The 27,616-nt window shown below is 50.5% G+C and overlaps 2 protein-coding genes and 1 long non-coding RNA gene across 7 annotated transcripts in view; 1 reads left to right on the top strand and 2 right to left on the bottom strand.

Moving 5' to 3' along the window:
* Positions 1 to 1,757: 1,757 nt before the first annotated feature.
* Positions 1,758 to 19,280, bottom strand: LOC128329084 (uncharacterized). Its single transcript, XR_008309510.1, has 3 exons — positions 18,517 to 19,280; positions 2,148 to 2,188; positions 1,758 to 2,069 (listed from the first exon to the last, which is right to left on the bottom strand). It is a non-coding gene; the product is annotated as an uncharacterized LOC128329084 (long non-coding RNA).
* LOC128329049 (acetylgalactosaminyl-O-glycosyl-glycoprotein beta-1,3-N-acetylglucosaminyltransferase-like) lies at positions 5,562 to 26,693 on the top strand. 2 transcript variants are annotated; one of them, XM_053259490.1, is made up of 7 exons: positions 5,562 to 6,285; positions 8,185 to 9,765; positions 14,717 to 14,828; positions 18,094 to 18,157; positions 20,437 to 20,509; positions 22,272 to 22,853; positions 24,953 to 26,693. In XM_053259490.1, exons 2-7 carry the CDS (start codon positions 9,168 to 9,170, stop codon positions 25,399 to 25,401), a joined length of 1,878 nt encoding a protein of 625 aa, XP_053115465.1. In that variant the 5' UTR covers positions 5,562 to 6,285; positions 8,185 to 9,167; the 3' UTR covers positions 25,402 to 26,693. The 2 variants fall into 2 exon arrangements, with proteins under 2 accessions (XP_053115465.1, XP_053115464.1); XM_053259489.1 differs by lacking the exon at positions 5,562 to 6,285 and having other exon boundaries at positions 6,587 to 9,765.
* The window catches only part of SRRT (serrate, RNA effector molecule), a 25,209-nt gene continuing 23,528 nt past the window's right edge, over positions 25,936 to 27,616 (bottom strand). For 3 of the 4 annotated variants that reach the window (XM_053259477.1, XM_053259478.1, XM_053259479.1), the window contains 3 exons: positions 27,115 to 27,204; positions 26,387 to 26,483; positions 25,936 to 26,216 (listed from right to left, as the gene is read on the bottom strand). In XM_053259477.1, the coding sequence (XP_053115452.1) occupies positions 26,141 to 26,216; positions 26,387 to 26,483; positions 27,115 to 27,204 (263 nt within the window). In that variant the 3' untranslated portion in view covers positions 25,936 to 26,140. The remainder of the gene's footprint in view (positions 26,217 to 26,386; positions 26,484 to 27,114; positions 27,205 to 27,616) is intronic. The other variant, XM_053259480.1, reaches the window with a different exon arrangement.

Raw genomic sequence — 27,616 nt, 5'->3', positions numbered from 1 at the left:
AAGGGAGTGGGGCAGGGGGAGGGGGAAGGGAAGGGCAAGAGGGAGTGGGATGGGGAGGGCAGGAGGGACTGGGGCAGGAGGCTGACAGGGAGGGGAGGGTGGGAGGGGGAGGGAGGGCAAGAGAGTGGGGTTGGAGGGAGGGGAAGAGCGGCAAGAGTGTGCGGCAGAAGGGATGGAGGGAGAGTGGGGCAGGAGAGAGAAGGGAACAGCCAGCCCCAAAGAGTGAGCCCATTAATATAATGGCCTTAAAAGGAGTGGGGCAGGAGGAGGGGGAAGAGAGACTGAGGCGGGAGGAGGGGGAAAGGCAAGAGGGAGGGGGGAGGGGGAAGGGCAAGAGGGAGGGGGGCAGGGGGAGGGGGAGGGCAAGAGGGAGTGGGGCAGGGGGAGGGGGAGGGCAAGAGGGAGTGGGGCAGGGGGGAGGGGGAAGGGCAAGAGGGAGTGGGGCAGGGCGAGGGGGAAGGGCAAGAGGGAGAGGGGCAGGGGGAGGGCAAGAGGGAGACTGGCGGGGGGAGGGCAGCAGGGACCAGGGCAGGAGGCTGACAGGGAGGGGAGGGTGGGAGGGGGAGGGAGGGCAAGAGAGTGGGGTGAGAGGGAGGGGAAGAGAGGCAAGAGTGTGGGGCAGAAGGGAGGGAGGGAGAGTGGGGCAGGAGAGAGAAGGGAACAGCCAGCCCCAAAGAGCGAGCCCGTTAATATAACGGGCTTAATATTACTAGTTTATATATATGTATGTATATGTGTATACAATGTAAAAACAGGTCCTTTGTATATAACTGTGCTATGGTAACATACTGTATGCTTTAGTAATTTGTTGGTTCAAATTAAAGCGATGGGATTTGAAGCGATGGGACCTTGAGATCGCAGGAGCACTTTGCTGTGCTGTTTGTGTTATATATTCTAAGTTTAGTTTCCTCCCCCCGGAAGTGTGAAACGCCACCTCTAAATACTGAGAGGACTTGACCTGTTCGATTGTGTTGCTCTTCATTTTCCATCCATGAGATTTGGGTCTCTTAGCAAAAACCATTACTTTCTTTTTTTGATAGTTAATTAGCAAACTGTCTTCTAAACAGAACTGGGAAAGTGCCGTTAGTGCTCTCCTAAGGCCGACGAGTGACAAAGATCGAATCACTGCATCATCAGCATCCAGAAGTATAGAAACCTGCCTACTTGCTCTCTTGGGAGGATTCATGTCTACCCTATTCAGATATTGAACAAGAGAATTAATATAGAAGTTGAATAGCAAGGGGGCTAAAACACATCCTTGCTTAATGCCAGTGCCTGTAGGAATTGTGTTCAATAAATCACCACTGGGGTTATATCTTACACAGAGAGATGTATTGCCATATAATTTGTAAATCAGAAATAACACGTTTGTCAACTGACGATGCACTAAGTTTTGACCATAAGAGATTGCTTGGGTTGGAGTCAAAAGCAAATTTAAACTCAATAAAGGCAGCCTATAATGAGGAACCAGGTTCACTGCCATATTTTTCTACAAGATGTTGGAGAATTAAGCTTTGATCTTTTTCAGAGTGGCCGGCTCCTCAGCCAGGATTGATTACTGCTCCGACCAGTCCTGAAGCTTTAATAGTAGATGCTTGGCATAAAGTTTGCTGATAATACTCCACAGACTTATAGGTCTATAATTTCCTGGGGCATCCTTCCTCCCCCTTTTAAAGATAGGGACAGTTATAGCAAGACCCCAATGTTCAGGTATTTCAGCTGTTCTGCCTATGTGTGTGTGAAAAGAGATGCCAGAATGGGGGTCCACCAATCAACATTGGTCTTTATTAAATCAGCAGGAATGTAATCACATCCTGGAGCCTTGACCGATTTCAGTTGAGTTAAAAAAAGTTAACTTGAGCATACACAAAGTGCTAAAAGGGTTAGTCACAAAAAATTCTATAGTATTCTTCAGATGCTGTACTTTCCACCAAACAACAAAGCACATATACACAGGCAATAGCAAGCAATTTTTTTTTCCCCCCAAGTTGGCTCTCTTAGCAGGGCAGCAAATTCTTGATGGAAATTGACTTTCATTTGCAGGTTCTCAGCATACTTTCAGACAGCAACTGCAGCAAAAGCAAACACAGGAATAGCACATTGATGGAGCAATTCAGAGTTAGTTGCCCTCTTCTGGATACTCTTACCTCATAATGGGGTGGTTCTCTTAGGAGCTTCTCCTGCACACCTGAAAAAGCAAAGAAGAGATAAAAGCATACGTTTAGAAAGCTTAACATGCATATAAGGAAAGATAGTGATGTGAGGTTCAGGAACACATTTGTCTTCATGAGCTGTGTTTAAAAGAAAAGTCATAAAGTTAGTACTGAGACTTCTAGCACACACAAGGTGCTCGGTTGAGACAAAGGTCACCATGTGGGGTTTAAGGCTTTCTCCTGCACTGTCTCTTGTGCAAGCAAAGTCTGTGGCATACTGCCTCCTTGGGTCCACTGTATTCTCAGATTCCAGCATCAGTTCAGGTTTCAGACAGACACTGACTGCATGGGGAGGCTCATTAGGTTGAAGTCCTCCTGGGTCAAAATGCAAGTCTCTCTCTGGTTCAGAGGAAATATTTATTTATTTATTTATTTATTTATTTATTTAACACATTTTTTAAATACTGGAGGCGATCTTTGGCCTCCTCTTTTGTAGAAGTGGAGAAACTTGATCTTCACTGGATCTTTCTGTAGCAGAGAATTCTCTTTGCAAATGGTCAGAAAAAGCCTTTGTTTCAAAGCCTTGCATCACAGCAATCTCCTGGCTGTTTCTGGCAATGCAGACGTCAGTAGTCTCTCAGAGTTCTTTGTCTGGAGCATGTACAGATAAACCACAAGCCCTTAGGTTGCTAAGATTTTCACCAGGGCTAGCATTTGGCTTGCTTGGAGACTCTAAGTTCTTGCATTCTTCCTTGTTCTCCAGAAAGGTGGGAGTGCCGGAGAGAAGCCCACTGCATACACCCAGGGTCTGATGTCGGACACAGTGGTGCTGATGTAGCTCCCAAGCGGGGGCCGCATGGCCCCCGTCCGGGAGTTAAATGGCCGCTGCATTTGTGGCGCAGCCAGGAGTGGCTCTTCCCTGCCTTTAAGGTGCTGCTCCTGCCTATGCTGTGAACGCAGCGCCGGCCCCAACCTAACTCCCGAACGGGGCCGCGCAGCACCATTCGGGAGCTGAACAGCCAGTGCTGTGTGCGCAGCGTGGCCAGAAGCGGCTCTTCCCTGCCTTTAAGGCTGGACTGACTCTTGAACGGAGCCGTGCAGCTCCGTTCGGGATCCAGACCACGCCCTCTGCATCTGACGTCAGATGTGGGGGCATGGCTAGCCCCCAAGTCTGACTCTGGATCCGGGGAGCGGAGTGAGCAGGGCTGCGGCGGCGGCCAGACACAGGCCACTGGTGGTCTGGCTCCGCGCCTGTTGCTCTTCAAACTCCTCCTCCTCTGGTTCCACAGTCCACATGGATCTGGGAGGCCTTTGGACTTTAACAAGGATGCAACTGGTACTCAGGATACCTCTGAGTACCAGTTGCAGGGGAGTCACAGCAGCAGGAGAGGGGGCATGCCCTCAACTCCTGCCTGTGGCTTCCAGCGGCATCTGATGGGCCACTGTGAGAAACAGGATGCTGGACTAGATGGGCCTCCCTGGGCCTGATCCAGCAGGGCTGTTCTTAACAGCATTGTTCTTACTCCCTGCTTTATCCAAGGCATCAGTATCAAGTTCAGGAAATCCTGAGATAGCTATGCATTCTGTGGGAGTCTGACCTTCTGAAGAATCCCAGTTGCCTCTTTCCTTGGGGTCTCTGAACCTCTAGTAGGGGAAGATGAGGTTAGATCAGCACTCCGGTCATTACCAAGTCGGAAGGCTACAGGAGTGGATGGAATAGCTACAGAAATATGGCAGGCAACAGAAGAAGAATCAGTCAAGGCTCTAATCAAACTGTTGAAGTTGGAAGGTGATGGGACATGTGATAGCCTCCTGTGCTGATGGGATTTGTGATCACTCTTAAAAAACCTGCTCAAGCTAAAATGTTTTCCTGCTATAGCTTAAGTTGATGTGATATTAAGTGTACATTAGTCCCCTTGTAACAGGATGCGGTTTGTCGCTGTCTGTACCTCTGAGACAGGATATGGCTCGACCGCAAAATGTTCCAAAAAAGGGTGACTGTTTTGCTGAGCAGATATGAAACCTGGCTATAGCTAAAGCAAGAAACAGGCCTGCCCTTTCTTAGTGGGGCAGGAATTAAGACACGTGTATAGGAATGGTACATTAAGAGCTATCTCAGCAAATCAAGGCTTGTAGGACCAAGTGCATAACCATACATGGACATAGGAACCAGCTGAACTAAAGTGCGCAGGTGCAAGAATAAGTTGTGAACAGCATGCTATATAAGGAGGTGGCCCTAGATTCTCGGGGCGGCCGCCTTCTTTTTGAGCTCCGTGTTATTGCAATAAAGTTCGATTTTGAAACTCTGATACTGGTGTCTGGCAACTCACCTAACCAAGAGACCCGAACAAAGGTGAGAAGGGAAGCCCCTCGGCTTACCCACAACAAAACGATGCCAGCAAATTTGGAGAATGACACAGTGGCCAGCAGATTGGAAGATGTCAGTCTACATACCCATACCAAAGAAAGGAGACTTAACAGATTGCGCAAACCACTGCACAATGTCCTTAATTTCACATGCTAGCAAAATAATGCTCAGGGTCATCCAACACAGATTAGAGCCCTACGTGGAAACGGAAATGCCGGATGTTCAAGCTGGTTTCAGAAAAGGCCCTGGAACAAGAGACATCATTGCTGATGCACAGTGGATAATTGAGAAAGCCAAAGAATCTTCTTGAGCTGGGGCCTGGGGACAATGTTTAATTCTTGTTTTAAAATGTTTTTAAATTGTTAATTGTTGTGTTATTGTTTTTAATTTGTTTTAGCTTTTCATTGTTTTACAACTTTGTTTTAATTGTAAACCGCCCTGAGCCATTTTTGGAAGGGCGGTATATAAATCAAATAAATAAATAAATAAATAAATAAATAAATAAATAAATAAATAATAAAAGAAGTCAATATGTGCTTTATTGAATACAGAAAAGCCTTTGATTGCGTCAACCATATCAAGTTATGGAATATCCTTAGGAAAATGGGCATCCCGGAACATCTCATTGTTCTCTTGAGAAACCTACACACAGGGCAGGAAGCCGCAGTCCCGATGGAACATGGTGAAACAGACTGGTTCCAGATAGGCAGAGGAGTAAGACAAGGCTGTATACCAGACGCGTAATCAGGGTGGGGCAGGCAGGGCACGTGCCCTGGGCGTCACTGAAGGGGGGGGCGCAATGTGCCTGCCATGCCCCACCCTCGCACCCAGCACCGCAAATTTTTCCAATTTTTTTTTTTTAAAAAAAATTGTGTCGGGGCCGGTGGTGCCCCCTCCTCCCTTTGCACAGGCGCCCCGCAGGACTCGCCAGTCAGAAGATCTGTCGGGGCAGGGCAGGCGCTCTCCCGTTGCTCTGGACAAGCGGAAAAGGCAGCCAGAGGCAGGCATGTGTTTTAATCCGACGAGATTCCGGGTGTATACTGAGTGTATAGAAGCTTCTCCTCCTATCATTCCAGCCTGGAGAACCAGTAAGCTTTGTAATTAAAAAAAAAGAAGAAGAAGAACACTTCGGAGAGTTATGTGAGCTGGGGAGGAGGGAGGGAGCCCTAGCAGCTCCTCCCTTCCCCTTCCCCCTGCCTGCCTGGCTCGTGCTTTTTTGCCTCCTTTTTTCTCTTCCGAACCGTTACACAAAAGAAGAGCCAGGAGGAGGAGTGGGAAGGAAAAACGCAAGACTCCGGCTGGGAGAATTAGCTCCCGCTCAAGTGCGCTGGCTCACCCGTGCTCTCTCCACTCCTCTGTCCTCCTCTCTCTGCTGCTGGGTGGGGAAAAACGAAAGGAAGCAAACCAGAGCTTTGGCTTTTGCTGCTGCTGCTGCTGGTGGTGATCTTTTTTCCTTCTTGCCCCCACCCTTTATTTGCTGCCGCCGCCTCACCTCCTTCCCTGCTGCTGCTTTACGTGGCTTGCCGCTTCCTTTCCCTCCCTCTGCCTCAGAAGCTCTCAGAATAAGGAAAGGGTTAACTCTCCTTGGGGTGGGGGGAAGCATAGATTTCGCTGCCAGACAAGCCCTCCCAGCAGGAGAAGGAGCCTGACTGGTCCTGAGTTCCTGGTCACTCTGCAGAAGAAGCCAGACAGCAGACTAGTCGAAGTCTCCCTTGCTTCATCTTCAAGGAACTTTTAAGAAACCCCACAAAAAACACCTAACAGGTAGAGTTTGGACTATAACGTGGAGAGGAGTAGGCTCTAAACCAACTTTAAAAATGCATTTCTTGTGTGTAAGTAACGTTACTTCGAATTGTTTATGCAGCAGCACTTTCTCCGTTCTGCTGGGAAGGATACCGCTACAGAAAGCTTCCCTTGAGTGTTTTAGTACTCAAAAGTACTTTAGTACTTTAGCCCATTCCAGCAAAGGAGCTTTCAGCCAGGACTCCTGGGTTCTATCCAGGCAGTGGAAAGGGAGGAGGGGCCACAGGTTAGGTAGGGGTGGGGTGGGGTGGGGGTCATCACCTCCACTTTCTTCCGGTGCTCTTTGCCTTGGACTGCAAGATGAGACTTGTGGGCCTTTGCTGGGTTCAGGGGTAGAAACCGATATATGATCGTTGCCGTCTTTGCAGCATCTGCAGGGGAGACATCTTCAGCTGCACACAAGAGGACTGTGATGGTAAGAGGCCCCCAGAAGACCCTTCCCCTCACCACTGCCCTGCTCCTCTGCTGGACCTCCAGGCAGATTGCAAGCCCGGCTGTCCCCTCCCCAGCTGAGAGCCCCTCCGAGAGGGGATGGGACCGTAGCTCAGGAGTATGCTGAAGGTCCCCGGTTCAATCTCTGGCAGCATCTCCAGGTTGGGCTGGGAGAGGCACTTGCCTGAAACCCTGGAGAGCCGCTGCCAGTCAGTGTAGACAGCACTGAGCTAGAGGGACCAAGGGCCTGACTCTGCCCCCCTTTGAGGGCTGCCCATTTACCTCCCTTTGGCTGTGATCCTCTGTGGCCTGCAGACTCATGGGAGAGAGTGGAGGAGGCCCTCCCCCAGGGAAAGAGCTGCAGCCCCTGGAAGGAGGGCAGAAGAAAGTACTCAAGTATAAAAATGGTGGGCTATTAATTACTATTATTTTACATTTCTATCCCGCTCTTCCTCCAAGGAGCCCAGAGCAGTGTACTACATGCTTGAGTTTCTCTTTCACAACAACCCTGTGAAGTAGGCTAGGCTGAGAGAGAAGTGACTGGCCCAGAGTCACCCAGCTAGTATCATGGCTAAATGGGGATTTGAACCCGGGTCGCCCCGGTCCTAACCCAGCACTCTAACCACTACACCACGCTGGCTCTCTGAGAGTTGGTAATAATTTTATTACAGCCATTAAGACAATACATTTGGAGCAATATGCTAAAATTATTATAAATGGGGAACTATCAAATAACTGTAAAATACGAAAAGGAAACAGACAAGGTTGCCCACTTTCCCCATTACTTTTTAATGGGGAAGTGCTCTGTCGAAATATCAAGAAGATGAACAAATACAAGGCCCGAAAGTAGGGAAACAGGCAGGGGCGTAGCTATAATTGAGCGAAAGGGTTCAAAGAACACGGGCCGCCAGCTCCTGAGGGCCGTCCAGATCCCTCCCTCCCTATTTTCTTCATTGTCTGCCTCATTCTGAGGGGCCGCCAGAGAGAGGGATGAACACGGGCCCCCTCTCCCCTAGCTACGGCCCTGGAAACAGGAGTATAAACTTAGAGCCTTTGCGGACAATGTGGTGTTTTTTCTATAAAATCCATTAGAGAAGATCGGAAGGCTCTTGGAAAAAATAGAACAATCTGGCCAATTGGCTGGGTTTTATATAAATAAGAGTAAAATGAAGGTGTTGACAAAAAATATGGGCCAGAAATCCAATGATAGACTATGAAATAAGCGAATTGAAAGTGGAAAAGAAAATTAAATATTTGGGCATCTGGCTGACAAACAAAAATTATTTGTTGTTTTCAAATAATTATATCAAAATATGGAATACAGTAAAAATTGATTTGCAAAGATGGACTAGAATGAACTTATCTTTAATGGGAAGAATTTCAGTTGTGAAGATGAATGTTTTATCTAAAATGCTCTTTCTTTTTCAGACTATTCCTATAATTAACACCTTAACTCTTTTCAAGCAATGGCAAAAGGACATAACTAAATTTGTTTGGCAAGGGAAAAGACCAAGAATTAAATTTAAAAATTTAACTGATGCTAAAGAAAGGGGTGGTCTTACCCGGCCAGATTTAAGGTTGTATTTTGATGCTGTTTGTTTGACGTGGTTAAAGGAATGGATAACATTAAGAAATCCCAGAATACTTGATCTGGAAGGATTTGATAGAAGGTTTGGATGGCATTCATATCTGTGGTACGATAAAAGCAAAGTGCATAAATATTTGATATGTAAGAAGGAGTCTAATGGGAGTGTGGGTAAAATACAAAAAAATGGCTGGAATCTAAGAAACTTCATTATGGGTATCCCTGATTGAAACTTTGGCACGAAAAAGAGACAAATATGCAATCTGAATGGGGTACCTATACGGACTTGTTATATTTTCAAGAGGGGGCTGTAAATTAAAAAACCTAATCAAAGTACAAAATTTGGTTAGTAACTGGTTTCAGTATCATCAGCTAAATGAAATTTATAAGAAGGATCTTAAAGTTGGATTTGAGGATCAAATGTCGAGATTCGAGAAGGAGTTGTGTGAAAATGATGAAAAATTAGTCTCTAAGATGTATAAGTTGTTGCTTTTGGAGGAGACAAGAGAAAAAGGGGTTAAAATGACTATGATAAAATGGGCTGGCAGGCAGGGAGGCAGGGAGGAGCCTGACCAGGGAAGGGCTCCAGAAGCAGGACTCCATGCTGCCTTGCCTGTGAAGAGGCCGTGCAGGAGGGAGGGAGAAGGTACCAGAGAGGAGCCCCCCAGGGGCTCCCCGGAAGGCAGAAGAGTGGGGCCAGATGGGTCAAAGGCAAGCCAGGGGATCAAGGAGCCAGGAGGAGTCCCGGGTTGCTTAGGGCGAGGGCAGACCCCAGGGAGCCAAGAACTGCCTTGTGCTCTGGCCCGGCCCCAAGCTGCCCAGCGCCATGAAGATCACTCGGAGGACTCTCCAGCTTTCCATGGTGGCAGCGGCAGCAGCAGCAGCAGGGGTGCTGGCCTTGGTCTGTCTCTACGCCAACCTCGGCCCAGGAGCCCAGCAGCCAGGGCCTGGCCCTTTGCTCTCCCCAGCAGCAGGACCCCAGCGCAGCTCCATTGTCCTGACAGACAGCACCTTCACCTTCCACCTCCAGCCCAGCCTCTATGAAGCCGCCTTCCCCCACCTGCAGCGCTACCAGTGCCAAGAAGTGATCCCCGTGGCCAGCTTGTGCCAGGGGGCACCGAGAGGCAAACTGCTGCTCCTGATGGCCATCAAGTCCCACCCCATGTCAAGAGGCAGGAGGGCCACCCTGCGCCGCACCTGGGCCCAGGCAAGGGACGTGGGGGGCTATCGGGTCCGGCCCCTTTTCCTGGTGGCAAATATTTCCGGCATCCAGCACATCAATCTGGTGAAGCAGGAGAGCCGCACCTTTGAGGACATCCTGCTGTGGGATTTCATGGAGTCGCACCACAACCTGTCCCTCAAGGAGCGCTGCTTCCTCCAGTGGCTGCACAAACACTGCCAGCAAGCGGCCTACATCTTCAAAGGTAAGAAGAGCCGATGACCCTCAGGGGCAGCCGTGGGAGCTGCGGGCAGGTGGGCGGGTGTGTTTTGGCCTCGCCTCGGTGGAATTTCTCTGGAACACAGGTTGGGGGACCTTGTCAGAAATGACTGGCATAACTCCAATTGCAGCACTCAGGGGCTGTGAGTTTTAGCAGCGGCATATTCTGCACAAGCCTTTCCGGACCGGTACAAGAACGTTTCTCTTCAGCCCTAGCAAAGCGTTGCTGTTGCTTATGGTGGGATCATTGTGGGGCAGCCAGATCTTGTCTGCTCGGCGTTGGGAAGACAGTGGGATTCCATGAGTTCAGGAGTGGTGATGGAGATTATAGGATGGCACAAACGTCAAGGAGGAAGGCAGCAAACCCTTTTCTGGAGGAGTACGTTGGCTACAGGCTTGTCTGAAAAGAATGTTCAAGTTCTTTGATGTTACAGCCACAAGCCAAAACAGAAGAGAACGATTACAGTTATATACATTATATATATTACAGTTACAGTTAGAGCCCCTGGTGGTGCAGTGGTAAAACTGCCGCCCTGTAACCAGAAGGTTACAAGTTCGATGCTGACCAGGGGCTCAAGGTTGACTCAGCCTTCCATCCTTCCGAGGTCGGTAAAATTAGTACCCAGAATGTTGGGGGCAATATGCTAAAATCATTGTAAACCGCTTAGAGAGCTCCGGCTATAGAGCGGTATATAAATGTCAGTGCTATTGCTATTGCTATATAACAATAAATTGATTGTATATAATTAAAACAGGCTGAAATTAGAATTAGTTAACAAAAATTTAACAAAATTGAAAACATAGTGATAATAAAAATTTAAAACTGTAAAATATCTTTATTAACCATCCCGTGACGTATATTTATGGCAGCAGCACAGAATTTAGCCACATTAGATGTAATTAAACACTCTGAGTCCGAAAGCAACAAGGAACAATAAAATTGCTCCTGTCGACCGGGAAATTTACAAAGCAAAGGAGTAATGAAAGATTCACAGATATCCTTGTAAAACAGGCAGAATAATAGAACATGTTCAGTAGTTTCCACCTGATCCAACCCACAAGGGCAAAGTCTGTCAGCAAATGGAACCCCTCTATAGCGCCCTTCTAGAACTGCCGAGGGTAAACAATGGCAACGAGCCAAGGGAAAAGCTTTCCTATACCTCGGAAATTCCAACCAAGTAAAATAATTCATTGCAGAGATTAAATATCTTCTTTCCCGAGGTCATTTTGCCGTTTGGAGTCGAACTTTCGTCATTTAACCAGCAACCTTGCCTGATCAAATCCCAGCTTAGACAGAGAGGCCCAAAGTAGCTATTTTAGCCTCAATAGACTGGATCCACCTGGAGCCAAAATCATCCTGTAAAATTAGAGGAGCCAGGCCAACTGGATGATAAATTAGTTTGAGCCAGTAACAGAATATAATAATCCAGATACTGGCCTCCACCCTAATAAAGCCAGTCTCCAGACGGGCAGCAGCATTTGAAACAGATCTTGGAATTTTAAGGGCAGTTCTCAAAAATTTTGACTGTACACATTCCAAAGTTGTTACATTTGGAAAAAGCCCCAGCTGCGCTCCATAAAGTAGTTGGGACAGTGACTTTGCTTTGAATAGTTTAAAAGGTGCTGGTAAGCAGTAGCCACCTTTTGATCGCAAGTACTGTAGAATGGCAAGTGAGCTTTTCTGGGCATTGGAGGCTACGTAGTTCGCGTGGGCCTTCCTAGTGCCCCCAGCATGGAAAACTACCCCAAGGAACTTAAAGAATGAAACCTGCTCAATAAGTTGACCCTCGATCCTCCAAGTGCGAATCTTAGGTCTCCGTGCGAAAGCCATTATTTTGGTTTTCTGGAAATTTATCTCCAAACCCTCCTTCTTGCAGTATAGACTTAATGCGCTCAGTGTTTTTTTGAGGCCAATTGGCGTCCTCGACAAGAGGACCACATCATCTGCATAAAGCAAGATAGATACATGCCTCCCTGCAAATTTAGGAGGGTAGAAATCTAAATGGCTCAATTGTTCCACCATAGAATTTATGTAGTAATTAAATAATAGTGGAGCAAGTATGCAGCCCTGCTTAACACCTCTCTGTCACAATAGCACTCGTTAGATGCCCTTGAAGGCTGCATCTAACTTTAAGAGAAGTGTCCGAATACGGCACTTGAAGCAGGCATAACAAACGACGGTCGGAAGCAGAGGCGTAACTAGGGGAAACGGCGCCTAGGGCAACCACTGAAATTGCGCCCCCCCCCATCTGACACGCATCTTTCAGATAACTTTACCATAGTTCAGGGGTTCCCTACCTGTGGTACCCCAGACATTGCTGAACTACAACTCCCATCATCCCAGCCACAAAAAGTATAGCTAGAGATGATGGGAGTTGTAGTGCAGCAACATCTGGAGTGCCACAGATTTTGAACCCCTGCTCTAGTTGAAGGGCTTCCCAAATCATGGGCAAAGAAATAGATATGCTTCTAAGCATACAATGGGTAAAAGAGACAAAGCTGTTCCACCTAAAAGCTATGTAAATCTAACAACACAGAAAAGTTACATAAAAGCTCGAGTATCATAAGATTATTGTTTGGGACAACAGCAGACAGAGCAGGAAAGAGTTGTGAGTTCATCTTTCTCTGCTGTGTGTTGGCAGCACAGAAATAGGAAACCTTGCCTTATCATTTCGGTGCGGTAGCTCAGGGTGGGGAGCCTACCTGCTGCTGTCACTCCCTTCCTTGCACAGCTGCCTCAATGGCTGCTTGGGATTGGGGCCCCAAGCCCCAGCTTCTTGCCTTCTTCCCCTCAGCTCCCAAGGAAATCACTACGTAGTCAAAACTTTGGGATGAGGAAGCCACGCTTTGCTGGGGGGTGGGGGGGAGAACAAACAAAAACAGGGCTAAGGAAGCTGCGCCCCTCTTACTAAGGAAGGTGCTGGGGAAAGCAACTGTGGAGGGGAAAAAACACACACACACACACACACAGGGCTAAGAAAGGCGCTGGGGAAAGCAATTGTGGAGGGGAAAACACACACACACACACACACACGGCTAAGAAAGGCGCTGGGGAAAGCAACAGTGGGGGACACACACATACACACAGGGCTCTGCACCCAGAAGATGAAGAACTAGGACTTATAGTGGATTTTGTCTGCCCTAAGTAGCACCAAAACACACACACCCAAGGCAAGGAGCGCTTGCTTGCTCGAGCACTGCAGAAAATGAAGAAACTCCTCCCCACTTCAGCTTCCGTTTGGAGGAAGGCAACCAAATTAAAGGCAGAAATTTAAGTGTGTGATGCACCCACCCCAGACCCCGTGACCTGCCTGCCCCCCCTATCGTTACACCCCTGGGTGGAAGTGCCCAGTTGTTCCCAAAGCTTCACCCTTGAAATAGAATCAAAAGCTGCCTTCAGATCTACGAAGGCAGCATATAAAGAGGCTGTCCCTGGGGTGGAATATTTCTCAATAAGGTGTTGCAATACTAAACAATGATCGATAGTAGAACGACCCTCCCTAAAGCCGGTCTGTTCAGCAGCAAGAAGGTTCTCACGATCTAGCCAATCCTTTAACTTTTCATGTAAAAGTGATGTTTTTAAAAAACTGTAAATGAAAACACAGAGAACTATTGTGTGTAAGGGCTGGCTGGAAATTATTATTATTCTTTCTTGTTTACACAGCCAGACAGGTGTTATTGACTGGTTTGTTTTATCCAGACATCGAGTCCTTCCCAAGGACCTGGGATGCCAGAATTTTATCATCAATATTGTTGGTTATTATAGATATCGTCGCAGAATATAGGCTGTTCCCAGTAAAGTTACTTTTTGTAATTGGCTGATGGTGATTTCTGTGGCCCCTCTGGTGTTGAGGTGCTCTTCAAGGTCTTTTGGAACTGCACCCAGGGCGCCAATGACCACTGGGATGATTTTGGTCTTTTTCTGCCACAGCCTTTCAATTTCAATTTGTAGATCTTTGTATTTTGTGATTTTTTTCTATTTCTTTTTCTTCTGTTCTGTTACCCCCTGGTATCTATCTATCTATCTGATTGACTTCTATACCGCCCTTCCAAAAATGTCTCAGGGCAGTTTACAAAGAGAAACAACAACAAAACAAGATGCCAAATCTTCATCCTTCCAATGGTGCAGTTCCAGCGCTTCAGTTGCCAGTCTTCACAGCAGCCTTGCAAGCTTGGCCAGTTTTCTCCCTTGTCTAGCACAGGCTGGGGAGGTGGCCACAGAGCCAACCCCCATTTGCCAGCGGCCTGTCTGTGGTTGTGGGGACACTCTGGCCCCACACACGTTGCAACATGCCTTCCCTGACCCTGCCCTGATGTTGGCCATCACCTCTGCCCCACGGCTCCTTGCCCGTCTCCTCATCCGCTTCTGCTGCTGCCGAGACTGCCTTGCCACTTCTTTCCTTGGCCGTGCTGACAGTGTTGGCCTGGGTGGATGACAGGAAAGGAGTGACTGTGGAGTCCTCCGGGGAAGGAAGCTGGGAGGCAGGGCTTGAACCACCAGGGTGCTTTCCAGACGAGACCCTGCAACGGGGTCAGGACATATCTCTGAAGTGTGCTTCCACACTCTGCGTTGTGATGCCGCATTCCCTACGCGGAGAGCAGGGTGCCGTTCACATTTCCCATGCCTTGTTGTGAATTTAATCACTGCAATATAAAACAGGGATGTCGTATATCCGGCATGAAAAAGTTGCTGTTTTTCCAGGTTGTTAGTTGCTGCAAGATGGCTCCCCCTGCTGTTTACGCTCCAAATGCCCCTTGCCTGAATGGAGGCATTTTGCTGCTGATAAGCAGCTAATCTGGAAAGCGCCCAGGCACCCACTGGGTGTATATTGGCTGTGCAGAAAAGTGGTGCCTGCAGGCCTATGGATGAAGTAGTACTTGGTATGCAGAACCAGAATCCATGTATTCCCCTGCAGCAAATCTGTGCTTTCTTCCAGGGGATGACGATCTCTTTGTGAACCCGAAGGCCCTGACGGAATACCTCAGCTGGACGCCCAACGCCTCCCACTTCATCCACGGCAACATTCAGCACCATTCAGCCGTCATGAGGTGGGGGAAGTACGCCATCCCCCACACTTTCTACCCACTGGCCCACTACCCTGCGTTTGCCTCCGGAGGGGGGTTCATCCTGCCGGGGCCCTTCATCCCCGCACTCTACAAGGCATCTCTGGGCCTCCCCGTCTTCCCCCTCGATGACGTCTACCTGGGCTTCTTGGCTCTGGCCGCCAGACTCCCCTTCCGGCACGACGGGCGCTTCAGAGTGTGGGGGTTAGGGTTAGGGTTAGGGTTGCCGAAAGACAAGCTCAAGGTGTACCGAGACTCTTTGACCATCCATGGCATTGCAATGGAGAGGATAGAGCAAGTGTGGAAGGAACTCTGGAGCGCAGGAGGGGTGGAGGCCTGAGCCCCCAGTGGGGTATGCTCCCCATATCTTTGGGGGTGATGGCCCAAGAGCCCAGTGGGGTTTGCTCAAGGGCAGAGGTGCCCCTAGGTTATTTTGGAGCCTGGAGCCAAAGGCCTTTGGAGGCTACACACACAGAGACAGTATTTTTAACAAGTGGGTTCTTGAGGTGCAAACAGCAACCAAACTTCCAAGAATGTAAGAATAGAAAACAGGGATATTGATGCAAATATGCATGAGCAGAAATATTTCAACAGAGTCCCATCCCACATATTTCTTTCCCCACTTCCTGCTCGGTCTCTAAAGCAAAGGTCATTATCACATTTGGCCACCTGGCACAGTGTGGGCCAACAGCAGCAACCGCACCGCCCAGGTCAGACTAAAGAGGTGTTGGGGCCCCCCAGGGAGGGTGGAGGCCCTGGACTCCAGGGGCGAGAGGGCCTCTGCTCAAGGGCCTCGACAGAGCTTGGCTCCCAGGGCCCAGATCTAACGCCCCACTCTGCATATTCTGATGCATTGGCGATGGATGGCTGCCAAAACTGGCAGAGAGCATCAGATTGCTTTAGAGAGCATGGAAAGCTTTAATCTGTTGGAAGTGAAGGACTTTGTGCTGTCTCTTGTCTCAATGACATAGGAGGCCAGACTAGTGTGTCAGAGGGCTAGAGGGTCAAGACACTAGTCATCCCTTCTCTACTGCTCTGACACTATCCCTTTGATGTGTAGATTGATACTCTCAGGGACACTTCCTTCCTCTCTCTCTTCTCTTCCTGTTCCTTCTACCTTGCAACATGCAAGCTCCTCTCTCCCTCCACCATGTGTGCAGAGATACAGAATCCTTCTGCATCCAGCTAGATAGATAGATTAGAGATCCCATCTCCTCACTTTCCTATCCAGAACGGAGTTCTCTAATAAATACCATTTATATTGATCTGAAACGATGAATTAGCTCCAAGTTACTTTACTACCAGCATACACGCATGCCTAACTAAATTCCACTGTGTTGTGCCTCTGTGCACTCTGCTATAATGAAAAAGGGTTTCTCTTACCAGAGGGAATTCAACAACATAATCATCACCAACATGGAGTGGGGGAGGGTTGGGCTAGAGGTCAGAAAGCCCCAGTGATGTGTTTAGAAAACCAAAGCAACTCCATTTTACTTAGAAACCCCATTTCTAACTCCAACCCAGCCCAGAGACATAATTTATATCACTGCAGCAAAATTGTATCTATGAAACTTGTTAACATAGTCAAGGTTCTCATTGTTTTTCGCTGACACAGATAAGAAAACAGGATCTAAACAAATAAGGAGTAATCACCCGATGAACAATGAATCATTCGCATGCGTACTAAATACTTGGGCCATGTATACTGTGTCTAGGGTGTCAGCATAATTTAGATTGTTTGTATAAATGTAAGATGCACCTGTAACCAAACGGTAATCGGTTTGAGAGCATGAGCCTATTGATTACCTATTGCTATCTGCAGAGCAATAAAGCCTCAGTTAATAAATCCCAATCCTTGTGTCTGACTGATTAATTAAGCGGACCCAGGAACGAGCCCCATCCACATCACCAGGGTCAAGCATGAACTCCCCCCACCCCCAGGAAAGAAAAATAGGGTTTTCCTCTTCAACCCACTGAGGCCAATTCCACCCCAGAGAGAAAGGCTAGCTGAGAGAGGCTTTCTGTCAGGGGTGTCATAAGAACAGCCCTGCTGGATCAGGCCCAAGGCCCATCTAGTCCAGCATCCCATTTCGCACAGTGGCCCACCAGATGCTGCTGGAAGCCACAGGCAGGAGTTGAGGGCATGCCTCTCTCCTGCTGTTACTCCCCTGCAACTGGTACCCAGAGGTGGCCTACAGCCTTCCGACTAGTAGACATCAATAGACCTCTCCTCCATGAAGTTATCCAAACCCCTCTTAAAGCCATCCAGGTTGTTGGCTGTCACCACATTGATATGTTTTAGAAAACCAAAGTAACTCCATTTTACTTAGAAAACCTCAGTCTGACTTAAAGTAACCCCAGCCCAGCTCAGGGCCATCACAGCCTCTCATGATCAACGTCGTTATCTCTCTCCATTAAATTGTATCTAAGGAAACTTGGTTCTCACAGGATTCTCACTGTTCTTTACTGACAATTAAGAAAACAGGATGTAACCAAATAAGGAGTAATCACCAGATGAACAATGAATCATTCGCATGCATATTAGATACTTAGTCCACCATTTTGTTGCCACGTATACTATGTCTAGGGTATCAGCATCATTCAGATTGTCTGTATGAATGTAAGATGCACCTATAACCAATTTGTATTCAGTGCAGAGCGATAGCCCATTGTATACCTTGCTAAACTGCAGTAGCAATAAAATGCCTCTAAGGAATTCCCACTGTGTCTGTTTGATTGGCTAAAAGGCGGACCCAGGGACGAACCGAATTCACATCAACATCTCGTGGCAGAGAATTCCACAAGTTGATTATGTGTTGTGTGAAAAAGTACTTCTGTTTGCTGGTCCTAGATTTCCCGGCAATCAATTTCATGGGATGACCCCTGGTTCAAGTGTTATGGGAGAGGGAGAAGAATCTCTCTCTATCCACTTTCTCCACTCCATGCATGATTTTATAGACCTCGATCATGTCTCTCCGCAGTCGTCTTTTTTCTAAACTAAATAGCCCCAGGTGTTGTAGTCTTGCCTCCTAAGGAAGGTGGTCTAGCCCCCTGATCACCTTGGTTGTCCTCTTCTGCACCTTTTCCAGTTCTACAGCGTCCTCCTTTAAGATACGATGACCAGAACTGTAAGCAGGACTCCAAATGTGGCCACACCTTAGATTTCTATAAGGGCATTACAATCTTAGCATTTTTATCTTCAGCCCCCTCCCTAATGATCCCTAACGTGGAACTGGCCCTTTTTTTACAGCTGCCGCACATTGAGTCGACACTTTCAAGGAGCCGTCCACCACGACCCCAAGATGCCTCTCCTGGTCAGTCGCCGACAGCTCAGATCCCATCAGCATATACTTGAAGTTGGGGGTTCTTCGTCCCAATGTGCATCACTTTACACTTGCCAACATCGAACCACATTTGCCACTTTGGCGCCCACTCCCCCAGTTTGGAGAGATCCTTTTGGAGCTCTTCACAATCAGTTATGGATCTCACTACTGTGTCGTTAGGGGGTGGCCTGTGGGGCACAGGCCCCAGATGAATAGCTCAGAGCCCTGAATCTCCTCAGCCACCCCCCTTCTTTATGATCTATTCCAGAAAGGAAGTTCAGACACCCCAGACTCCCTTCGATCTGCTTCGAACTGTTAACTGTGAAGACCCCTTAAGCAAAGTTTCCTACCGCTTGACATGAGTCCCGCCATGTTGGGCCTGCTGCTGTCTCAGCCAGACCTCTCTGTTATGACCGGATTCTTCTCAGCAAGCAAAGAGTCTGTGGCTGCAGGAGGCCAGGCCTTTATTCTCATGCTTGCTTTACACTCTCATGTCACTTGGTAGCAACAGCTGCAAAACTTAGGTTGGGGCCTCTCTGTGTCCCCTCGAAGCAGAGTTGTATGTAGTTTAATCTTCAAAGTGTCCTTGAGGTATTCTGGCGTAGAATGGTTCTATGCAGTGTCAAGCAATAGCAACGCCACTATTGTTTGGATGTGGATGCTTGGTATTGTGATGGGTCACCAGACCACCTTCCTGGCCTTTGATTCAGAGCCAGAGGTGTGGATTTTGCATTTTTGTCTTCTGTATAACCGGGGAGAGATGCCATGACAGAGCTGCTCTCCTTTTGGGGAATCTATTCCTGAGAGTTGCACTTCATTTCTCTCTCCCTTGGTGTGTGAGTAATTGAGCGTCTCACGCGCCAGGGAAATGTTCCCGGTTCACGGAGAGGAGAACTGCCGACTTATGTCTTTCATGAACCTGCCTTCTGATAGACAGAAACAAAATGGCAGCCACTCACGGCCCATGTGTAGAGTCTATAAGGAGGCAGGAAATGGGCCAGGCTCATTTCCTGTCTCATTCTAGACTAAAAACATGGCGGTAGGCAGGACCCACAGCCTTGCCACAGCCCTCTTCTCAGCACTTCGGGATGCTGTGCTTTTTAAAATAAAAAGGCCCCTCCCTGCCAGCACCTCGGAGCAGGCAAGTATTTGACAGGGGGTGAATTGCTGGGGGAGGGGTACTGATGAAGAAGGCTGGACTGGAAGGCCTCGGAGATCCCCGCCAGCGCCAAACCTCTCTGATCCCACAACTGGCTGGTGGCGGGGACTCGGGATACGCAGCTTGCCCCATTGAGGGGGATCAATCTGAAACTTTCTATGCGCTCAAGGCAACAGGTCCAAACTCCCTGAAACTGGGCATGGAGAATACACGTTTCGAGCCACTGAATGGTGCCGCGGGAAAGTAACTTGCCCAGGGAGCAAGGGGTTGCTGGTTCAAATCCCCGCGGAAACACCTATATTGGCAGCTTGACTTTATGCAGGTAAAGTCCTTCACAATACAAGGTGCTGGTGGTTACCTATAAAGCCCCAAACAGCTTAGGCCGTGGGTATTTAAGAGGATGTCTTCTTCACCATGAGCCCCACCGCCTGCTAAGGTCATCTGGAGGGGTTCATCTGTGGCTTCCGCCAACTGGGGAACGGGCCTTCTCCGTTGCAGCCCCTGGACTTTGGAATGCGCTCTCCGTTGAAATAAGAGCCTCCCCATCTCTGGCAACTTTGAAAAAGGCACCGGAGACACATTTATTCACCCAGGCTTCTAATTAGATGTACAGTTTTACTATAGGGCTTTATATGACTTTAATGTTCATGATATTCATATTTAAATGATTTTAATGGTGTAATTGACTTAATGTTTTAAATTATTTTAATTGCAAATCACCCAGACGCACACATTTTGGGTGGTATAAATTATGCTAAATAAAATAAATAAAGTTATGCATGTTTTGAGCACTCCAAGGCGGACAAATGCCAGACAGATCCGTTGAGAAATGGCTGAGACACTTTAAACGTTTTCCCCCCGGTGCATTTTTCTCTTGTTTATGACTTTCTCCCCACAGACCACTTATCTGCCATGGCCCGCACTTTGCCCTTTTAAACACCTTTTTAAAAAAGAGGGCAGAGCTGAGTCCTTGTCCTTCCGCTTTGGGATAAATCTCTCGTGACTTCCTGAAGTGACTAGCTTTTAAAGTCTCCATTACTTTCCAGTTAGAAACACAATGCTGGCAGCTGCAGGAAGGGACCCTGCTCAGTGCCCAATCTGACTCTTCCAGGTGGAAGCTCTGCCCTCAACAGAGATGGCTGCCCCCAGGTGGAGGAGGTGGAGGGTTCTGGCTACTGGAGCAGGTAGGTGTGGCGGGGGCGGGGGGGAGAGCGAGCACCCTTGTGGGTTTTGTGTTTGATTCATCCTCTCTGTACTTAAAACTACCAACACTACAAACATGGATATGCTACTTTTCAACAGAGGTTGCCAAAGCAGTTTACATAGAGAAAAACAAACAAGCAAACATTTCTTTTTGAGGGCTCACAATCTCAAAACAAAACAATACATTGAATGTAGTTATTAATTTTATCTCCAGGTGGGGCTCTGAATGTTGGGTCCCCGGAGGCTCTTGCATTACAGTTCCACCGTCCCCAGACACATCGGCCTTCGAAGGCTAAGAAAGGAAGTGCAGCAAATGGTACAGCCCCCGCCCCCCGCCCCCGAGCTTCTGCTCCAATAAATGTGAGAGCTTTTTAAAGGTGCCACCCCAAGACCTTGCGGTGTTCTTCCTGGTCACGGGGTGCCACCCCCAGCAGGCCCTGCTCAGTCTCCCCCAGGCACCACTCACCTGATCGAAGGGGACTCCGAAGAGGAGGTCAGCACCTGCAGAGCGGGGAGGACAGGCCTGGGGTCAGCATCTCATTCGTCCAACTGATATACCGCCCTTCAGTTTACAACAAATTCAAAACTATAAACACAGAATAAGACCTTCTGATGGTGGTCTTAAGATGATGCGGGACTACAACTCCCATCAGCCTTCCTGTTTGATTCAGCCACTGGCTTTCATCCTCCTATCATGGATAGGGAATGGGGCGTCTTGCCAGAACCAAAGAGGATTAGGCTCCATTCTCGCCAATATACTCGCTGTCTAACTGAATGGAGTCAAACAACAAGGGTGCGTTGCTCAAAAAAGCTTTTATTTCATGTCACGAAAGGCACGAGTATCATCAGAGAGCATCTGGCTGATACTGCACGCGCAAGCCATACAGTTGGTTAGTTTTTATAGGTCTCAAACATACAAGCATATCAACAAAGCGAGTAATACCTGTTATTAGTTATTAAACTTGCATATTTCAGGGGTGTCATCTAGAGCCTGAGAAGATGAGTTCCTACCTGGCTTTTATGACAACTTTAATCTCTATGGTAGCTCTTCGTACCAGTGAGATCCTCTTTCTGCTGACTGGGGAATTGAGCTAATGGCCTGTATTTGACCACTGCTGGTACCTGTTATCTCTGGTGGGCTTCTCAACCCACGTTCTTGAGAGGGGGCCTCCTGCTCTTGACTTTGGCCTCTGTTACCGAGAGGCTTCTCAACTCTGAATAACCTGCTGGCTTTATATTCCATTAGGGATATGAACCAGACTTTTGAGTTATACTTTGATACACACTTGTATATACTTATTTGTAGGCCTGGATTAAACAATTCGTTATCACCCCATCCCTGGGGGGCTCAAAGCAGTCAAGCAGCTCCACTCCATACTTTGGAGCAGGGGCAGGAGAGACAGACGGACTGTGGTCATTAGAAATGCAGTAAAGACACTCTGCACATGCTCAAGGGCAGAGGCACACTTACCCCTGGGGTTCCGGGCCACAGCCCCTGGGGCACCCCAAATCCTCTTTGGTCTGTCCCAGGTGGTGTGGCTGCCCAGCTGAGCACGACAAGGATGAATTTGCGGGGGGGGGGGGCTCCCAAGGCCTTTAGGTCCAGGCTGCAAAAGGGGACCTCGCCGCCCCTGTGCTCAAGGGCACTTTCCTGATCCTGGTGCTCAGCTCCAGAGCTGCAAAGGCTCCCCGGGGCCGGTGATGACGTCCCCCTGAAACTAACTGCCGTTTCCCTCCGGCCAGGCGTCCTCGCCGCCCTCACGCCGCGAAGGGCCCTCCGGCTTTCCATCGCAGCGGGAACGCTTCTCTCCATGGGGCTGTACATTGCCCTGAGCCAGCCCGGCCCGCAGGCGGTGCTGTGCGAGGGGCTGCGGGGCCCCCAGCGCGGCTCCCTCGCCCTGGCAGACGGCCCCTTCACCTTCCACCTCCAGCCCAGCCGCTATGAAGCCGCCTTCCCCCACCTGCAGCGCTACCGGTGCCAAGGAGAGATGCCCGCGGCCGGCTTGTGCCAGGGGGCACCGAGGGGCACAGCGCTGCTCCTGCTGGCCATCAAGTCCCAGCCGGGGTCCAGCAGCAGGAGGGCCACCCTGCGCCGCACCTGGGCCCAGGCAAGGGACGTGGGGGGCTACCGGGTCCGGCCGGTCTTCCTGGTGGCCACAGCCCCCGACCTCAGACACATGAGCCTGGCGCAGCGGGAGAGCCAGGCCTTCGGGGACGTCCTGCTGTGGGATTTCACGGAGTCGCACCACAACCGATCCCTCAAGGAGCGCTGCTTCCTCCAGTGGGCCCACGAGCACTGCCAGCAAGCCGCCTACATCTGGCAAGGTAGGAGCGGGTCTTCCGGGCAGCAGGAGAAGCGGCGGCTGCTGCTGGCCCTGGGGGCAGCCGGGGGTGTGGGGTGCCTGGAAGTTGTTTGGACACATTTATGCACCTGGGCATGCGCCACATTAATTCATCACATTACATTTATACACTGCCCCATCCAGAGGCTCGGGGCGGGGCACAATACGTTGAAAAAGACACAAAAATGAGACTTCTAGAATCTATCATTGTTTTAACTTTGTTTTTAATCTGTCTCTTCTTATAAACTGCCCAGAGACGTTGAGTTTTGGGTGGTGTACAAAGGTGATCAAGATGAGCCTGGAGGCTAAAGAGGGTTGGGGGGGAGCGAGCCCCCTCACTTCCCGCTGGGTGCTCCCCACTTCGCCCACCCTGGCTTGCTTCCTGCACCAACTGCAGAGCTTGGTCTGAGCGGTCCGGTGTGGCTTCTCCACTCGGCCCTCTTCCCTTGCCTGGGGGGTCCTCCACAAGCTGCGTCTGGTGGGGCTGGGGCCAGAGTATCTGCTTTGCCTGCAGGAGCTCCAAGGTGCAGTGCCTGGCGACATCTCCAGAAAGGGTGGGGAAGACCTTTCCCTGTCAAACCGTGGAGAGCTGCTGCTGCTGCCAGTCGGAGTCAGCCGTTCTTTGCTCAACAGTGTCCCCAGAGCGCCTCTGGACAAGGCAGCATCCTGTGTGCCTTCTTTACTTAGGAACAGAGGAAGCTGCCATATACGGATTCAGACCCTTGGTCTATCTAGCTCTGTATTGTCTACCCAGACTGGGAGTGGCTTCTCCAAGGCTGCAGGCGAGAATCTCTCTCAGCCCTACCTTGGAGATGCTGCCAGGGAGGGAACTTGGAGCCTCTCTTGGAAGAGCAGAAGGTGCCATCCCCTGAGGGGAAGAATCTTCCAGTGCTCACACATGTAGTCTCCCATTCACATGGGGACCAGGGGGGACCCTGCTTAGCTAAGAGGACAAAAGTGCCTTGGAGGGAGAGCAGGCTCTCAGTCCATCCGGCGCAGTATTTTCTGTCAGGCAGGAACTCTCCAGGCAGAGAGCGGCCCCTTTCCCAGCACCTGGCACCAGAGATCCAGCTAACTGGAGCTGCCAGGACTGAAAGGGGGGCCTTCTGGTGTGGAGAAGAAAGAGGCTTCTAGGGAGGACAAGCTATTGCAGGGCAAATCTCGCCCCCTCCAAAGCACCTTGTTGCACATGGAGAGATGGTTGGTGCAGCAAACTCCTTTGCAATGGGCTTTGCTAGGGGGTCTGCCAAGACTCCTTCATTCCCCCTGGTGAAGTCCAAGGAGTTGCCATCCCAGGAGGAGGGAGAGCCCGGCTCTTCTGGGCCCGCCCCTGCTGCACTCACTCTCACCAAAGACGAAGCCTCTAGCCCCCAACTGGAGTTAGCCCAAAGCGGTTTGTTCTCTCTCTGCCCGAGAGCGTGTCCTTTTCCTCGGGTCCTGCTTTTTCAGAGTTGTAGGGAGGGGCTGGTGATGGGGCTCTTTGAGGGGGCAATTCTCACTGCATATTACTTTCTCTCCCCCCCTGCCCCCCCCCCGCAACCAGAGGCAGGGCAGGCTAGAGGCGGTGGGTTCCCAAGGTGACCCTCCTCATTGTTTCCCAGAGGAGGTGGGGTCCATGGGGAAAGGGTGGGGGTGGCTTCAAGGGGTCGGTCTGCCCCTCTTCAGCCAGCACCAGTGCTGGTTATCAACCCCGCTCTCCTCCCGGGACTTGCTACAACAGGTCTTTATCCTGCTTAGCAGCAGTTCCTGACCTTGGGTCTCCAGATGATGTGGGACTACAACTCCCATCAGCCTCTTTGGCTGCTGTAGCCGGGGATAATGGGAGCAGTAGTCCAGCATCATCGGGGGCCTCAAACGTACGACAGGATATGGATCTAAAAGGATGCCCAGGGTAGCCGCCTGGGTGTCCCTGCTTCAGGCTCTGCCGGGCAACCCCAAAAGCAAGACCCGAGTCAGTCGGTACGACTGCCGGTGCCCACTGTGGACGAAAGGTGCATGCAGTCGATAACTGGATAAGTAACTCTATAGGCAGCATCAGAATCCATTTCCCCAAACCCCCAGCCACTCTGTGTCTCCTCCCAGGGGATGATCATCTCTTCGTGAACCTGAAGGCCCTGATCGAGTACCTCCGGTGGACACGCAGCCCCTCCGACTACATCCAGGGCAACATCCGCTATCGCTCCCCGGTGGTGAGGTGGGGGAAGTATGCCATCCCCCACTCTTTCTACCCCCTGGCCCACTACCCTGCCTTTGCCTCCGGAGCGGGGCTCATCCTGCCGGGGCCCTTCGTCCCCGCGCTCTTCAAGGCCTCTGCGTGTCTCCCCGTCTTCCCCCTCAACGACGTCTACTTGGGCTTCTTGGCTCTGGCCGCCCGACTCCCCTTCCGGCACGACGGGCGCTTCAGAGCGTGGAAGCCTCGAAGCGACCAGCTGGAGGCGTACCGGATCTCCCTGACTGTCCCTGGGATCTCGCTGGGGAAGACGGAGCAACTCTGGAAGGAACTGTGGAGCAAGAGCACGGGGAAGCCTTGAGCAAGACGGGAGGGGCCCAGCAGCCACAGACGAGCTGCCCCAGAGAGACTGGGGGGTTGGCCGTCTCTTCTGTGGAACACGGGCGGTTTCAGGGCTTACCGTTTCCCTCTCTCGGGGCAGAGATTGCTGAGGCCTTGAGGTCCTTTCTGGTTTCTCGATGCATGGCGCGCCCTGCCCCCAAGGGCTTTGCCGTGCACGTAAAATAATACTCCTGACTCATCTGGGTGGGGTGACTGTGAGAACACAGCCAGGCACACAGAAACACCGACCCACTGGCAGCTTCCAGGTAGCCAAATAAACCCTGCAAGACACCTCCAACTCCACCCTGCCCAGAAAGATCTCAGACCCCAGACTCCCCCTTTCAGCATCTGGAGTTCAGACAGGCTGAGCAAGCGGGCTGAACCTGCCTGGCCCTGAAGGGCAGAGGAGAGCAGAGGTCCACCCTGTGAGAGGGGAGCGAGGGGATTCCCAGGATCAGTACGGAAGCTCCCCATTCCACTCCCCCCAGCAGTAAGCAGCACCACGGGCCAAACCTGGTGTCCAAACAGCAGAGTTTATTGAAATCAAACTGGAAATGGAAACCTGAAGTGTACAAAAAATGGGTACAGGCTAAGACTTTGGCTGGGGAGAGGGAGGAAACCCACACAGAGGAGGCCAAGCGGGACACAGGGAGTATTAAAAAATAAGAGCTGGAGGGAAGGGGCTGGGGGGCTTCAGCCAACATGGCGGGATGTCTCATTCAGAAGAAGTCAACGTCTTCAGGGGCATCCAAGTCTCTGTATTCTACAATCGCACGAGGGTCGCCCCGAACCATCCTGCAGAGGGGCAGATGAAGGCGTGAGCTAGAGAAGCCGAGCTCTACCCTTCCAACTCCCAGTGGGGCCAGTGCTAGGTGCCGTATGGCCACCCGGCCCTTCCCCAGGAAGCTCACGACAGACAGCAGGCACACCGCCCGGCTCTCTTCTGCAAGGAGACACACGCCTACCTGTTGCGCGGTTTGTTCAGGTATCCACCTTGCCCTCTGAAGGTGTCATAGTTCCCCCTTCCGGCTGCGTAGGGGGCAGGCGGGTACGGGGGGCCTCCTGAAAGAGACCGAAGGACAAGGCAAGCAGTGAGGCCCAGTGTGGCTCAGGGTGCTGTTACAGGTTAGGGTTGATTCAGATTTTGTTCCATTGTTGACACTGCGAACCGTTTTGGGATGCTTTTCTTAAAGTGGCCTACGTTACAGGTTCACTGAACGGGTTGTTCCCGAACACAAGACTGTCCCTTCAATAAACTCAGTTAACAGATGACTTCTCCTGATCTTTATTTAACAATTCTAATCCCAGACGTTGGGTCAACAGCAACGGAGTCATGAGCCATTTGCGCCACAGAGAGATGTCAGGCCTGTGAGCATCTTAACTGGTCTGCCTTGCAAGACGACGTGCAGGAAATCAGCAAGACCTTTGCCCACCTGTTGCTTTGAGCCCCTGAAAGGCCAGGTTTTGCTGACACACAGAATGGAGAAAGCGAGTGAGCGCTCTCCTCCAGCCTCAGCGGGATGCACCTCCCTTGGGCCTCTGTCGGGGGTGCCAGCGAGGGAGGGATCCGCTGGCTCTCCAGCTGTGGAGGTGGCCCTGGGGAGGCCGCCGGGAACTGCCTGGGCTGGCAGAGAGCGCCCTCTTGTGTGGAGGCCTGGCCAGCGCAGCGCTGGAAACGGACACTTCTACGTACCTCCATACCCTAGGATGGGCGGGCGAGGCTGTCCGTAGGGCATCAACCCCTGGGGGGCCTGGGGAGGGTAAGGCAACCCTGGTGCCATGCCTGCAAAGGCAAGAGAAAAAGCAAATCAAGGCTTTTGCTGCAGTACGAGAGGGGAGGCAGGCCAGGGTTGGCGGCAGCTGATGCTACCGCCTGGGGTGGCAGGGGCAGGATCGGGAAGGGTCCGATGAGGACAGCCACGAGTGCAAACAGCAACGGCCTGCTGCCTCTCAACGACCCTGGCATGCAGGGAGACTGCGTTTGAAGACCAAGCCGGGAGAAGTCTACTACTTCTTGCCAGCTTCTTGACAGAGCCCACGAACTGTGCAGTCTGGAGGGTGTCACTTGCAATGGGCACAAGCGGAAAAGGCCTCCTCAGTGGCTCTTGGGAGGGACTTCCACACCCAACGGCTGGATACTAGGAAGGGCAGGAGGCCCGAGTGACTTTTAGTCTTCACTGGCTGCTGAATTTGCA

This window comes from Hemicordylus capensis, chromosome 6 (assembly GCF_027244095.1).
Source record: "Hemicordylus capensis ecotype Gifberg chromosome 6, rHemCap1.1.pri, whole genome shotgun sequence".
Lineage (NCBI taxonomy): Eukaryota > Metazoa > Chordata > Lepidosauria > Squamata > Cordylidae > Hemicordylus > Hemicordylus capensis.
The sequence above is the reverse complement of the archived record's forward strand: the minus strand, read 5'-3'. Positions and strand labels throughout refer to the sequence as shown.